Source organism: Conger conger, chromosome 4 (genome assembly GCF_963514075.1).
Source record: "Conger conger chromosome 4, fConCon1.1, whole genome shotgun sequence".
NCBI lineage: Eukaryota > Metazoa > Chordata > Actinopteri > Anguilliformes > Congridae > Conger > Conger conger.
The window spans coordinates 29,939,999-29,956,803 of NC_083763.1; the positions used below are offsets into that span (position 1 = coordinate 29,939,999).

The 16,805-nt window shown below is 39.9% G+C and overlaps 1 protein-coding gene across 2 annotated transcripts in view; it reads right to left on the bottom strand.

Annotated features, from left to right (window-relative positions):
• Window positions 1–10,284, bottom strand: part of LOC133127089 (tetratricopeptide repeat protein 39C-like) — a 29,552-nt gene extending 19,268 nt beyond the window's left edge. For both annotated transcript variants that reach the window (XM_061239725.1, XM_061239726.1), the window contains exons 1-3: window positions 9,862–10,284; window positions 9,605–9,752; window positions 4,358–4,406 (exon numbers count right to left, since the gene is read on the bottom strand). In XM_061239725.1, coding sequence (XP_061095709.1) covers window positions 4,358–4,406; window positions 9,605–9,744 — 189 coding nt within the window. In that variant the 5' untranslated portion in view covers window positions 9,745–9,752; window positions 9,862–10,284. The remainder of the gene's footprint in view (window positions 1–4,357; window positions 4,407–9,604; window positions 9,753–9,861) is intronic.
• Window positions 10,285–16,805: the final 6,521 nt, after the last annotated feature.

The window sequence follows — 16,805 nt, forward strand, 5'->3', positions numbered from 1 at the left end:
AAGCTCTACTTGATTAGCAACTGCAAAATGGCACGTGCAAAGTGGCATGGTGTTACTGAAAAATTATGCTGTGTACAAAAATGAAATTAAGTTTTACCGATAGTGAGTGACTCCATAATTACGCCTGCTGTGTAATTGTTAGCTTATTCCCGTGGTGTCACCACTTTTATTTTAGCAATCCACAAATCTGAATTTACAAGGAATTTAAGTTATACCTAGGCTACATTTAAGCTGAAATACAACTGGTACAACCCAGTCCTACAAAGGGCATGCAGAGGGCTGATGAATAAATTATGTACTATTCAAATGTTGGCATGTTTATTTGAAATTGAAAATCAAGTTCTAGGTTAAGATATAGAAATTTTAGCATTTAAAAGGTTAAAAGGACTGATCATACATGATTTTTGTTGTTTTTTTTGTTGGTGATAGCTAAGTTATAGCTAACAAACGTTAATAGCTAAATGAAAACCCCCCCCACAACATCAATGGATGTTGTCCTGAAGACATAGGGCTCATGAGGTCAGCCATCTTTAAGGACATCCATCCAACAACATTAAGTGTTCCTTCTGGGAGGTAGAAGTAGAAGATAGGAACTCCCACTCTTGCCTTTGAGCAAGAAAACATTTTAATGAGTGCATGGCTTACTTTTGCCATATTTTCCTCTTCTCTCTGTGCACAAGACCACACTCTCTCAAGCTCTCTGGATCACTTAAGTAGACAATAGGACTATCTCCCCGTTTCCATAACAAACTACTACAGGCAAGTTTTCACAAGCAGACAGACCATAGTAACTACAATAGGAACCAAACATAAATGTAGTCTTTTAGTGGCTTATGTGTGAAATATTTAAACAAACACACCTGTTAGTTAGGCTAAAACCTAAAACATAAAAAAATACCTTAAAATGCCTCCAGCACAATCATCAAATAAAGTATCTAAACGTATCTGCCGCATATCACCTGCCACGATAGCAGACCGGACTGAGTCAACAGCGCATTTAATAATTAATGAACAATGAATTAATGATTTGCTCTCATCAAGGTTGTCCCGGCAACATGAGGCAGCAGGCCTGGTTCAGCGTAATGACAGCTTTTCAATCCCGATTAAAGGAAAACTTCAAAGGGGGGTGGGGGGAAATCTGGGGGGGGGGTGTCAGGGGCTGATAAAAGGTCAGGATTTTGAGTGCAATGGATAATGTGTAGTCTAATGCAAAGGTTCCTAAACTGTGCAGTGGGAAACATTACTTCTCGTATATCATGCGCTTCCATTACATCCACTCAACTACTTACTACTTAATGTTAAAAAACATTCAGCTTTCCATTTTTCAATCCACATATTAATAACAAGTGGGTCCCCGTGCTTATAAAATACGGAAAAATCTGCTCTACTGTCACCCTGGATAGGAAAAAATGTAGCCTACTGTCTGTAAAGAAAGGCAATGACTTGTCACCACATAATAATTACCTGCTTCAGGGAGAGTACATATTATAGAACAAAAAGGGTTCTCACATTCAACAATAACAGCCCTTATGAAACCAGGAGCACATGCTTCCAAACAACTGTAGGGATCACGTTACATTAATTCTGTCGAAACAGCAAGAAAACGTGGGTTCTTATGATGGGGTGGCTTTAGTTCCGGCTTTGATGGCCGAGGAGTGACTGCTGACAATAGCGAGATGACCAGAGAGCCTAACACCACCGTTGCATGCTTCCTTTGAGCAACATCCCTTACCTCTGCTCTCCTTTTTGAAACTGCTCTGGCACAAGTCCAGCAGTTGTTTTTTTAGTTTTTTTTTAAAGATTTGAGTATGATGTTCAACTGTGAGCATCTGAGGACTCTGTGGACACAGAATTAGGGAACAAGCCCCTGACGGGGATGGAACCCTATTGTTATTGCTATTTGTTATTCACTGTTATTCAGCCCTCTTCCCTTCTCAAAATGGCCATACATCTTTCGAACAACATTTTATGCTTTTTATGAGTTTTGGCAGGTAGGGACAGGGCCCAAAGCCACACATTTTGACACAAAAGATCCTGAAGGGGGTGGTGATATAACAAGAAGTCAATGTCAAAATGTTGAGAGGCCATAACTTTTGAACCGTGTGTCATATACACATGCAGCCTACACTACCAGATCTGTCTCCTCAAGATGAACACAATCAACTAAACAGATTTCCACCATTTGAATTTTGTGAAAAATGATCAACAGGAAAATTGTTAAAGTATGTAGCATGTTTGTACCGGTCCTAACAAATAAAATAAATTGCTACATGCAAATTAGTTTCTAGTACTTTTCTAACTTTTAGGAACATGTTCAGACATGCTAGGTATCGTTTGTCATGCCAATTGGCCTTAGAGGCGATTAAATACATGGGAAAATTGTGAATATCCATTTTTTTAAATTCAATGCAGCCATGTGTTTTTTATGGAAATGAGGCTATGTCTTGTCAGACCAAAAGGCAGTGCAATGACATTATATGCCAATTTTGAACATGATCGGAGAAAAAAACATGCCAGAAACCATTCAATATTACACATTTTTTCATGAAGTCCAAGTCTAATTGACATGACAAATTACCTAGCATGTCTGCCTAAAAGTTTTAAGTTTGTAGAAGAACAACAGCACTACATGCAAGTTAATCAGTACCATAAATAACTACATATTTAAATGAGGCTATGTCAGTCATCATTATGCTAATCATTCTCAAACTTGGTCTGCCTCAACACAGATCAAATGGTGACACAGCAATTTTGTCTATTGGTTAAAATCATATTCTGAATGGAAGGGCACAACACCATGAACAAGTTTAATAAATTGATTCTCTTAAATTGAGAATGGTGTCAATAAAAATAAAAAAACAAAGCTGTTCAGAGGAATTTGAAAAGCCTTTCCGCCTATTTGATACTAAAAAATAATTCAACAATCACAAAAGTCTTAAGAGTTGACAGAACGGTGCGGAAAACAAAAAACATCCAGGGAACAGCAGTTCTGTGGGCAAAAATGCCTCAGTAATGAAAGAGGTCCGAGGAGAATGGGCAGACAGGAAGGCAACCGTTACTACGTGTGACAACAATGGCATGCAGAAAAGTATCTCTGAAGAAGCAACACATTAAACCTTGAAGTGGATTGGCCACAACAGCAGACAACCAATAAGTCTAAAAAAATAAGCCTAAATACCTAATAAAGTGGATACTTGAGTGTATAAGTGCAGTCAATGGTAAATAGGGAATGTTTGTCAACTCCACAGCAAGACCACTATGTCATTTAATAAGGAGGCAGTAGGCTTCCCCGTATCTGTAACACTGCTCGTCTTCTAGCATTGCGCTCTGTCTTTGTCACAGAACTCGCTAGACCTAACCAGAAGGTTGCAGGTTCAAATCCCTCACTGGGGGAGGCTAAACAGGTGAGGTACATGCATCAGACATTTTTATTTCATCACTACTCCTACTGGCATGTAAAAGCTTGCCTTGCTGCATCACGTTTGATGCTCCGATGAAGGCTTCACGCCAAAACGCGTTAGTCATGACCACAATAAATGGTGTTCATGAGATGACGTTTCTATTTCCAATTTGGTGTGCTGCCGCCTCCATAGCCTTTTACTCAGTCTCAGTCTCCCTGCCTACACGAACTGGCTAGCCAAACTGACTTTGCTTAATCAGTAAGCCTCTGCTTACTGGAGTGGGTAACATGCAAAAAATGTGAGCTATGTCAATCGAAAGACCCCTCGCTAAACAAGGTTGTGTTACGTCACTTTGATCTTCTCCTGCAGAGTCAGCATCTTGAGCCTGCAGGATTGGCAAGACAGACAGGGGCAGCCTGTAGCGTAGTGGCTAAGGTACATGACTGGCACCCGCAAGGTTGGTGATTCGATCCCTGGTGTAGCCGCAATAAGATCCGCACAGCAAGACCCTTAACTCCACATTGCTTCAGGGGGGATTGTCCCCTAGTTAGTCGAATCAACTGCAAGTTGCTTCGGATAAAGGCGTCAGCTAAATAACATGTAATGTAATTAAATAGTAGAAGAGCGGTTTTATCAGCCCCACTGATCCAGGAAGAGGACTGCTGACTGCCTGGTGCTCTGCACTACTCGGTGAGAGGCGTGCCCTTGGGAAGTATTCCCTGCCCTCTGGAAGTCTTCCAGATCAGTCTGTCAATTCAACTCACTTCAATTCTTCAATTCAATTTGCTTCCTAGGCATGACAAATGTGGACACTTGTACTGCCAAAGCTTGTTAGATACACGGCATGCATAAAAAAGTTCTGCAGGACTTTTGAGGGAATATAATCCCGTGTGTGAGGAGCATTGGGTCAGGATGGACAGCTTTTGGAGGGGGGGGGGGGGGGGGGGGGTACTCACTAGGAAGCTGACGAAGCTGGCTCCAAAGCTCATCAGTGGGCTGTAGTTCCTGAGAGGCACAGAGAAGAAGAGAGAGAAAATGAAGTGTCATCTTCAAGCCCCATCATTGTTACAGCATGGGCTAGCGTTGGTGTCAAGAGTGCCACCCACACCACTTGCGGGGAAACCTGCGCAGTTTCATAACAGCATTGAGTGATTCATATCCTGCCCACCTGCAGCAGGTAGGCAGAGCGATTAACAGGAGGAGAGAGAGTGAATGGAGGGGACAGGGAGGGAGAAGAGAAGGAGGGAAGAAGGATAAAATCAAGGGGGAAAGAAGGGAGATGGAGAATAGGTGAGGGCAGAAAGGGAGAGAATGGGCGAGCCAAGATATGGAAGAAAAGGGTGAGAGGTAGTGACAAAAGATTAAAACAACTGCATTTCCCACAGTAAGCATGTCCTGAGCCTAGATCCTCAGTTTTAATCAATCAACACATTGAGTCTCATCACAAGAGTTTTATGCTCAAATTATCACCCTGGGATTGGGAAAGTTAACAGACAGACAATCTGGGAACAGTGCATTGTAGCTCCACATATAAATGATTGGCAGAATGCACTGGTTGTCAGAAAAGTGAAATTTAAGTATACGCAATTCTCACACCAATCCAGGTCAGCTTTCAGAACTCATTAATTTGAGCATTCTGTTCGCTGAAACATTTGGTGTGGCATTTCATGAAGCAAGTCATTCAACTGTATTAATTTCATGCAAGACTGATGCCAATTCCTATACCTGGGCTAAGAAGAGGATGACCTTAAATTCAACAAATAAACATAAATTGACTGGTATTTCTGTGGATGATATTTACAACACATCTATCTTATATATCTATCAGGTATCAGTCTCCCATCTTGGAGAAATATGCCTTAAATATGCCAAATTATAATGTATTAGCCATGCATAGACAAGAAGAGGTGTTTCAAATACAGGATGAGGCAAGTAAGATTTCTAGACAACCACAACATTAAAAAAAAAAAAACATACATGTATTGATCTTCAAACAATGGTGGGACCAATAATGTACAATAATAATGTGTTTAACAGCCTGAAATATTGAACCATGTTTTTACGTTTGAACTAAATTCAGCACTTAAGTATCAGTTTGTTTCCGTTACAATGCTGCCTGATCACGCTGTGTCTCTCCACGTGTACCCCTTCTTCAATTGCAATTAGTGCTGCAGTGACATTTACACAACCAGGGGGAAGGAAATGGCCTAATGTGGATATACTGACTGGGCTTACTAACTGAACTGGGCTTTTGTGCGCACGTAGCTGGGGGCAACACAGCAAGCCCTCATCTTTGTTCCAGTGAATGTGCTTTAAAATGCATACACCTCCCTTCAAAAACATGCTATTTAGTGGACAGGCAAATTATGAACCAAATTACTGTTCATAACTTCATAACTGAAAATGACATCGAAATACAATCTCATTCATTACTTATATTACTGTAGCCTTTTTTTAAATGTTTTAATTTTTTTATCGACAACACCCATTCGGTAGCTAATATCCTTAGCTCAAGGAATGGTCGACATTAGCTCGGCGGTAAGAGCAGTTGTTTGGCAGTCGGAGGGTTTGCCGGTTCGATCCCCCGCCCGGGCTGTGTTGCTGTGTCGAAGTGTCCCTGAGAAAGACACCTAAGCCCCAAAATGCTCCTGACAAGCTGGTTGCTGCCTTGCATGGCAGCCAATCACCATTGGTGTGTGAGTGTGTGTATGAATGGGTGAATGGGAAGCCTCAGTTATACAGCGCTTTGGATAAAGGTGCTATATTAATGGCAATCATTTACATCCATTTCAAGTAAATAACTTGTTGAAAGGATCCTATGAATCTCACTTGGGCTGTCTCAATCAGTTGTTTTGTGTTTTCATAACATGCAGGCATACTGCATATAATGTAGCGTGTACTGTTTAGTATGTGAAGGGCAGTGTGAAAAAAATAACCCCCAAACTATTTACCCGACCCTATTGTGGAAGTGTAGTAAGATTTTGCCCTAGTGACCATGCTCATGTGTCGGTGTTATTGAAGAAAAGCATTTTTAAAGTGAAGCAAAAATGGTTGCTTACATTTACATATACAGAAATTCTTGCCTGCTTAGCAACTTTCTCATCCAGCGTAATCAACAGCTATACTCAATAGTAGGCTAGTGTGCCAATTCGGACACTAGAGACACCACTCCAATGACAATGTGTTATTTTATGACAAAGATGAAGCCCTTGAGACAAATCCTTTTATTATATGCAGAGAAGAGGAAGAAGCAAGAGGTGACATTTTGAAAAGGCATTTTGCACAATAAAGTGTACTGAATAGGGGTGTAATGGTTCACTGATCCGGATAAAGTTAAAACGGCACTGATCCAATCGATACAACATGCAAAAATGTAGCCAATGCATATCGTTACAAATCATAGCAAATATGTATTTACATTTCCATAATCTCATGCCGGTTTGCTCAACCTCATCATTACTTGCTCTAGTGCCATTGTTCCTTCTGTTACTAACAACACGTCAATACGTGTTTGCAACCTCATTTTGGTCGTATGTATGTTGTAAAGGGATCATATTGTATTTATCATTTCTAGCTTTGAATCACATCTTAGCAAAAATGTAAATGCTTTCAAATCCTCCAGATTTAATGAAGCCTTACACCCCTAGTTTGGGAAATATATAATGAATATTTTAACAACCTTAAAGACATTTGATTTAATTTTCTTCAAAGACTTGTGGGTATTTCACAAAACAAGTGCATTGAAATTCAACATTTTCCATAGGATATTAAAATATCATATTGTCACTTGTTATACGTGCTATATCTTGGTTTTAATATATTTTTTTATATATTCTGAATGTACATTTTATATGTCATTGACAACAGATTTGATGCAACACCAAGTCATCACATTCACAGAATTGGAACTTCCCTGTATTGCTCCACTGACTAATTTTAACAGTATTTCCTGTTTTTAATCAATGAAAATGGCCGGCTCTTTTCATATTTGCCACAAGAATAAACTTGTACTTGAAATCTTGAGCAGTTCATGGAACCTAAATAACACTTCCTCCATTTCAGCCATGTCACAAAATGAGACTTTAATCTACCTGGCATTTGCTTGGAGATGCCACCACTTTTAGCGAAAACAGGGATCCCAACTTAGTGATTTAGCCACAATTCCCAACACCTAGCTTCAGTGAGCATGGCCAGAATAACCCACAGAAAAACTGAAAACTTTCATTGACAAACTATATGAAACTGTACAGAGTTCTTATCTTGCTTAATAACACAAAGTACAATATTATGCACAACACTAGACTAGATGATTCATCCCTGAAAATGATTACTGGTCTGGCTGAGAAAGCTAGCTAATTGTTTAAACACAGCTTAAATAATTGACTATTAAGGAGTGTATTGCCTTGTTGCAACATACTGCACTAAGCCTTTGAAAAGGGCTGTAGAGCTATTGTGGCATGGTACCCAGAATGCACTATGGACTCCTGTCAGCATTCTGCCACCATGCCAAATTCTACCTAACCCGCATGCGTGCACACACATAGATACACACACACACACAACACAAAACATTCACACTCATCCATTCACTCGCCCACTCTTGTGAGCCCTTTGCATCCATTCTCCATTTACCATTACCATTACATCATGGTACAAACTGACTCACTCTCTCATAAAGAGAGATAATGAGAGAGAAAGGGAAAGAGGGAGTGAGTGAGAGATATAGAATATCTCTGCAATGTTTGCTCAAAGAAAACTTCATGAATATATTGATGAATTGCGCTATCAAGGTCCAATTTAGTCCAGGGAGGTGGGCAGAGCTGGAGCAGGTGCAACACCTCGCGTTCTGTAGAACTACAACCATGTTGACTAACGAACTACATAAGAGCCTGACAGAGTGTCCCGTATTGTCATTGGCATTGTCGGTGGGTTGCTACTCTGACCCTCACATTAGCACTCATCGCTGAACAACATGGATGAGTGAGGTAATGATGTCACACGGGCATCTGTGACTATGCTTTTTTTCAGTTTCTTTTTCAGTTTTCTTATCTGCATTCTGAATGGAGCATCTCATCACATGCTGGCCTCCAACTTTTGCATTTATGCAATGTACATTGTCGGCCAATGAAAACTCTCATCATGTCTGGAACTGCATTATGGGAATGTCACTACTGTGGCACAGGGCCTGTATTGATTACCATTGCAAATTCAGTGGATTGCCACCACTTACTTCCCTGAGTGATTATGTAATTTAAAGCAACATAAGCATGTGACCATCAGGAAGTCAAGTGGAGTCATAATGACTGCATGTGAAATATGGGCACAAATAATATAATTGACAGTGTGAAATGCGATGATAATTACATGCTGTGCAGTGCACAAAATGCGCATTTAGACAATGCAAACAGACAGCGGAATGCAAACAAGCAACCATAAACACATAGATAGTTTGAACAAAAAATTTTATATTCTGATTATTTTCACATCACTGGATGAAAGTAACTTGTGAAATTCGCAATTGAGCTATCTGTGGATTGTCCAACATTATTACAATTGTGTTAGTCATCCCGCAGTCCAAACCTGTGAACCTAGCAGTAACGCTGTGACATGGAAATACACCGTTTGGCTTCCCAAACTAGCTACACTGAGTCTGAGCAAGATAATGGAGAATTTGTCCCTCCTGCCGCTACCTTGGCCCTGTTTGTTGGCAACAGCAGGATGTCCGTGGCCTCTCGCTCCCTACCCCTATACTGTCCTGACTGCGTCCTACCAACCAGGGCCAACTAGTTTTGCCAAAGAGCGCTAGCTAATGCGTAGACGGTACCCGACTACAAGTTCAGTTTGGCGGCTGACAGGTTGACAGGCTACTTCGGAGCCATTTGGCTACAATAATTGTACCACACTTCACTGCGAATATCGCGGTACACAAAAACATTCAAGCAATTAGCCTACTTGGCTTTTTGTTTATAAGCGATATTTTGAGTTGCGTACAGGCGAACTATAATATATAGCTATATTTTAGTCGTGTGCAATACCATAATCGACTGAACCAGGCCCACAGTAACTAATCAAAGCGAAGCTAAAAAGCAACTGGTGGAAACAAGACGGTGTTATCCGTTTTAATGGAGCAGCAGAACGCAACGCAAGATGCCGGTACAAAATTGATCCGACAAGGCAATAGATCACAAAAGGTGTATTCTTACCTGTATTTCCTAAACAACTCGTCACTCTCCTTGAACCCGTTGTTGAGTAGCATGTTTATGCCTTGGAGAGCCAGCTCCGCATCGTCTATCCGCTCTGCTCTTGCCTCAACCTCCTGTTGTGTCTGTTCGGGACCCGCCATTGCTTAGCCTAAAATCATCACAACTGGGTTATGCGAGGAACAAATAGGTTTAAACACGAACCGGTTTAAAGAGAAGCAGCGAACAAAATATGCAATAGGAGAACAGTAACGCGTTACCTTGTGCACTTGGCTATGGGAGGGAAATGCGCGTCCAGCCAGTTTATTTTGCAAGCAGAAGCCGCAGACGCCAGCCCCTTTCAGAAGCTTCACGATTTGCTTGCTAGGTTGTAGACTGAAGGCACTCTCAACCGAAAATCTGCATCCAGTGCATCGTTAATGTTACATTCTATTTTAAAGAGCTTTCTCGTAGCCTGTTCTCGTGTCAGGACTTTTGGTCTACTGAAATTCCGGATTTCGCTTCATTCTTACCATAATTCGTTTCCTGGTTATCTTTTTTAGCTATGCGTGTAATGAGCAATGTAACGTTTTTAAAGATTGTTTTCTGCCTGTTGTTTTGTTTCTTGTTTTTCTAATTCCCAAACATTCTACGCTCATTCATGCAGGGGGGTTTCGAAGGCGTCACTCGGACCCCCGGATAAGTTTCACAGTTAACAGAGCGGTGACAACGGCAACCTCTCACCCCAACGACACACGAGATGGCCAATCAGCGATCACTCGCGCGGCTACAGTTGTAACTATGCAGTTGCGATAATCTACAGCAGTCGTTCCCAAACTCGGTCCTGGGGGCAGCCTGTGGATGGTAGTTTTCGTTCCAACCATAATTGCAATCCCAGAATTTTAACAAGCTATTCGTTTATGTGCTTTTATGAGGGATTGTTTATGAGAATGATTATGTATCCTCTTTAGCCACATTATGTCAGACTGTAGCTATGCATGCCGCAAGAATACAATTCGCCTGTTCATATTGTGCTTCTTGTGGTACATTGCAAGCAATTACATAAAAAGGCAACTTATTTTTATCTGATCAAATTAAATAATGTGGTGAATCAATAGGCTCCCAAGGGGTGAAATTGTGGACACCTGGCCACTAAAAATAATCACATGGAAGATAATACAGAATACAAATGCAAAGCAGATTTGAGATATTAGATTGCGAATGAGCCAAAAAGGTTACCTGTTTTTATGCAATTTCCTGCAACAATAAGCACAATACAAAAATGTGAGTTTTATTTTTCATGGCATGCATAGCTACTGTATATCTGACCTGTATGAAAAGAATCCCCCTGAACAAGAAAAGCACATAATGGAAAAAAAAACTGCTTGTTAAAGTTTTGGAATTCAAATGAGGTTGGAACGGAAATCAGCATATGTAGGGGGCCGAGTTTTGGAACCACTGAGCTACAGAATGTGTAGAACCGGTTTCTGAAAGCAATAATTACCTGAACTAGGAGAATTAAGAATATGTTGTCACATCATTATTTACAAGGCAATTCAAGTTCATTCATCTTCAAATGTTATTTATTTGGCACGCATGGCAGTTAAAGATGTGAGAGCATATTTCTCAGATTGAATTTATTCTAATTAGCACAACTCCAGGTTTTTATTTAATACGATTGCCATCTTGTAAATTCTCCACCTGCCTGTGTTTCTGCTTAATTGACTCTTGACTGATAAGTTTTCATCTTTCTTTCTGGGGAAATAAATGATCACTCTTCCATAGAAGGTCTGTTTGACAGTATCCCACATGAAACCAACTCCAGTCCCCTCATACTCTGACATCATACCAGCTTGAATTTTGAAAACAAATATTTTAGTTAATTTTTCTGACTTGCTATCCATTTGAAATGGTCTCTTTGCACTGGATGCGTTCCTTATTACTGCTATTACTGCTAATGCTGCCTTTTAAAGAAGCCAAACCTTGATGTCTCTGTATTGTCTCTGTAACTGCAGATCCATTTCAAAGCAACCTGAAAAAAAAGCTGTAACTCAGCAACGATTAACAGCAATAGAAAAACAACAATATAAAAAAAAAATACCAGGCTGGTTTCTGGCAGCACCAAAGCACTGGAACTGATGCTAAGAAAATTACAGTTGATTAGACTAAGCAGGGGACAATTCCCCCTGCTGAAATGCAGGGTTAAGGGCCTTGCTCAAGGGCCCCACAACTGCATGGATCTTATTGTGGCTTCACTAGGGTTTGGACCACCAATCCCAGTTCCAGGGCCCAGTCATGTATCTTAGCCACTCGACTATATTTTCATAAGCACAAACATCCCGATAATTTATTTTCTGCAAGGTTCAATTGAAATATTTAACTTGTACAAAAGTACTGTATACCAACTGTAAAGCAGACTAGTATGAATCTTGAGTGCTGGTGACAGCAGCATTTTGTAGTTTTAATATGACAGCTTGTTTGCAACTTATGTTATTAAGGCTAATAGCAGCTTCAAAATTCAAAGTTGGTGTACTAACAGGTATAATGCCCAAGTAAATACCACATAAATTACACCCTGTTAATATCCCAACTTTGAATACTGAAACTGTTATTGTGATCGTGCCTTCCTGCCGTGGTTCTGTCTTATTCATTTGCTTCTGTACCATCTTGGTTTACTTATAAGACTGGAAGAGCTATTGTCAGTCTAGTGCAAGTCTTTCTTTTTCAGTGTTCAGAAGAATGCACACTGTTGCTTTAATTGGCACCATTCACTTGGAAAGTAGTAGGAAACAAGAGCATTTTTGGAAATTGGCCACCTCAAATAATGACATATTTTCTAGGAAAACCCTGGGCATACTATCCTGAAACAGGCCTGTTCTAAGAAGATTTGAATCAGTCTCACAGTCAATGCCTGACTGATTTCTTTGTATTATTTTTGTTTTAAAATAAATTAAGGAGTGTCTCCAGGGGTGGAAAGTACTTGAGTAATTGTATCCTATTTTATTACTATACTTAAGTACTCTTTTGTACCTCAAGTGTTTTTAACTCATTATGGACTAAGGCTACCCTATAGAAAACCCATAGACAGGCCTAGAAATCACAATGCATTTCAATAGTCATGTGTCTTTATACAATATAATTTATATATTTATAATTTATATAATTATACTGTTTACTCCTTACATTTTTTATTTTCACCTTCAAAGTACTCTGGCCAAAATATCAATCCCCGTTTTTATTTTAAACAGCCAGTCAAACCCATATCAATGGTTAATGAACCTGTCATACCTATTCTGATTGCTCATTGTGCAATGCTGGATTAGACACCAACTGAAGTACTATGTGCCACAGTTCGCTAGCCTGAAGGTTAACGTTAGCTGTTCTTGGCAAGGTTAGTCAGCTAATATTAGCATCTTGCTTGAAAGTACAATAGGTAATTTTGGACTTCTAACGGTCAAGAGAGGAATTGCAGCAACAAATACGCTCAACCCACAACACTGTTTATCCCTCCCATTCTCTGTGAACGTGCTGAAGTTGAAACACCATTGGCTGTGGCAGTTAGAACCAATTTCCAACCAATGAGCTTGAATTATTGTACAGCTGTATGATGTTTTGGTACAGAGTGCCGGCCGGTCAACTGTATATTTTGAAACCTGAATTTAAGGACTATAAACACAGGTAGGGGGTGAGTCAACATGTCAGTGAGCCTTTTTCAATGATAGGAAGGGATTTACAATGGTTTTGTAACAATATTTTAACACAAAAATCTTACCTATTGTACCTTTAATATGATTTATTGTGCATTAGTGATGTAGTTCAGTTTTTGTGCACAGTAAACAGTAAAAACTCATAAACTAATGTTTAACTTAATCTAAAACAACATTAAACACAAAATTTCAACACAAAAATTGCCCTCTGTCCCTTAATTTCAGCATTATAGATCCCTACCAATTAAAAACTTTAGTTTTTACTTTTTAATAGATACTTTTTTACTTTCACTCAAGTATATTTTGGTTAAATACTCTGACTTTTAATTGAGTAGGATATTTACACAGTACCCATACTTTAATTTAGTTGAGTGTCTCATGAGCATATGTTTTTTTATATCTTTGCTCTTCTGTAGATGGTTCAAGCAAAGATAAGACTTGTAAGATGGGCACAATTTATCGAAGAAAAAAACATAACATTTAAATGTGCACCTGTGACAATTTTATATAAAGATAAAATTAAAATAAATAAATCTGTCAAGCATTGTCTGATTCAAATCTTCTTAGAACAGGCTGCATGCAGTACGATAAGCCTCAGCTTTTCCTTGCACATATTTATTATGTCATAATTTGAGGTGCTGCTCAAAATTAAAAATAAATGATGCAGAATGTAATTTGCATATGATTGCATGAGTCACATATAATTGTGAATAAAAAACAAAATGTTCTTCTTCAGCTTGTGCTGGGCCAGGAGCTTCTGCCAAATAAATACATAACCAATATTCCACATTAAATCTGACAACGATGAGTCCACACTCAGCCTGTTCAGCCTGTCACATACACAATTATTAACATATTTTATGTTCAATAGAGATAATGAATGAAAATACATTTGTAGATTATTGAATCAATGTTATAACACTAGAGACAGGCTTTGGCCCAAAAACTGCCATTGAGAGTTGCGCAGCTCAGCAGTGCCTCTCAATGGTGAAACATTGATACTGTTTAAGAATACTAAACCCCAAACAAATATTCCAAAAACCGGCATAAACAGCCACTACAGACTGTTAGGAAAGGGCGTAATGACATTAGAAAATATTCATGTTTATTTGTAGCTTGAATGTCATAAATCTTAAATCCAGTGCTATTCGGACACTGTTCAAAGCTACAAGTTTAAAGTTCTTCTTTCAGTTCCTCTTTCTCAGCCCTAACACTTGAGAGACCACGGAAGGGATAACTAATGTAACATTGGATTAAGCATTTGCAGGCAGCATACATGACATACCATATTTTGGTAGATTTGCATATTTCCTGATTTCAGGATCATGGATAGGGAGGAAGGATGTACACCAAAATATACGGCGTATCCTGACGGAGAAAGCCACCCAGCTCCTAGTCCAGGCACTCGTCATTTCCCGCCTGGATTACTGCAACTCCCTCCTAGCTGGTCTCCCAGCTTGTGCCATCAAGCCCCTCCAGCTGGTCCAGAATGCTGCAGCCCGCCTGATCACCAGTCAACCCAGGTCGGCTCATGTCACCCCACTCCTCATTGGCCTCCACTGCTTCCTATTCCCGCACGCATCCGCTTCAAGGCCCTAGTGTCGGCATTTCAGGTTGGTAAGGGGTCTGCCCCACCTTACGTCCAATCCTTAATCACTCCCTACTCCCCAGCTAGACCACTCCTGTCTGCCAGCTCTGGTCACCTGGCGGTCGAGCTGCACGTTCACGCCTGTTTTCCGTTCTGGTTCCTCAGTGGTGGAATAACTTGCCTACCACTGTCAGGACAGCAGAATCCTTCCCCCTATTTCAACGGAGACTAAAAACACACCTTTTCAAACTGTACTTTAGTCCTCCGTCCTGACCCCCCCCCCTTTCCGATATCCGTATCCCTATTGAACTTACGATGACTGTATTTTTTGTTTAGAATAGCACTTCATGTGTATTTCACTAGTTATGGATGTGATGTTTTAACTTGTGGAAGAACCTATGCACTTGTAAATCGCTTTGGATTAAAAGCGTCTGCCAAATGATTAAAATGTAAATGTAAATGTAGCAAGGTGCAGACTAACGGAGAGCACTAATAACAAGCTAAAAATAGGCGCACACTCTATAATGCTCCCCAAGTAATTTATTGCAAAGAAACAACGTTTAAACACTTCTTTAGCGTATACAGTGGGCTCCAGAATTATTGCCACCCTTATAAATATGCACAAAAGTGCCGTACACTAAAAAAAATAACAGTTTATTAATTGTTTAATGTAATCAACTAAAGTCTTATTTCCCCCAAAAACAAGTTCCATAATTAATGGCACCCCTGGTTTAATACTTTGTGCACCCTTGGCAAAAATGAAAGCCATGAGACTTTTCCTATTATTTGTGATAAGGTTAGAGAACACATTTGGAGAATCATTGATATTGTCACATCCCATGTTGCTCCCTATTTAGTGTTTTCTGTTTCATGTCATGCACTTCTATGTTATTGTCTGTTCCGTAGTTAATTTGTCTCACTGTGTTTCATTACCATGGTCACACCCTGTGTTGCGTTCTATTTGATGTTGTCGGTTTCCTGCTACGTTTTGTCTCTTCTCCCGCTCCGTACCCCTCACTCCATTCAGTAATTTCACCTGTGTTTAATTCTCACAACTGATTATAATCTCAGTTTAGTCACTTGGGTATATATACTTGTATGTCCGCACCATTACTTTGCTAAATTGTTATGTGTCTTTTGCATTCTCTCAAGCGTTCAACCTGACTGTCTACTCTATGCCTCGACCTGCTTCTGGATAAGTAGACATCTAATTTCTGAACACCGATTCTGTACCTTAAATCACGCCATTGCCAGTCGCCACTGTGATTGTTTGCCGGTGATTGAACTCTGTCTGTCTGACTCCGAAAATAATTTTTCATAGGATTTAAGTCTAGAGACTGAGATGGCCATTGCAGAACATGGTTGCTGTTTTTACTGAACCATGTGTGGATTTAATGTGTACTTGGGATCATTGTCTTGCTGGAGAATCCACCTACAACCAAGACTCAGCTTCTTAGCACAGGCACCAAGATTTCCAGGTACTTTGTTGAATTTATTGTGCCCTTGATCTTGAATAGTGCCTCTGGACTACTGGCAGTAAAACATCACCAAAACATCAATAATCCATCGCCATATTTGACAGTTGGTATGAGGTTCTTCTCCTTCATTCGATTTTGCCGCCAAACACGTTGATGGTGTGTATGGCCACACCACAATTTTTGTCTCATCTGACCATAGCACTCTCTTCCAGTCATAATTCCAATGTGGTTTGGCAAAGACCCAACCATTCTCTCCAATTCTTAAACTACCATCCTTGGGTTACTTATGGCCTCCCTCACCATCTTCCTTGCCGTCCGTGGGGATAATATACACTTTCATCATCTTCCTGGCAAGTTTGCAACCATTCCATATTTTTTTACACCAAACATGTTTCCAGGTTGTTTAGTATATGCTGCCTTTTTTCTCCATTTCTATTAAGGGTACCCATAAT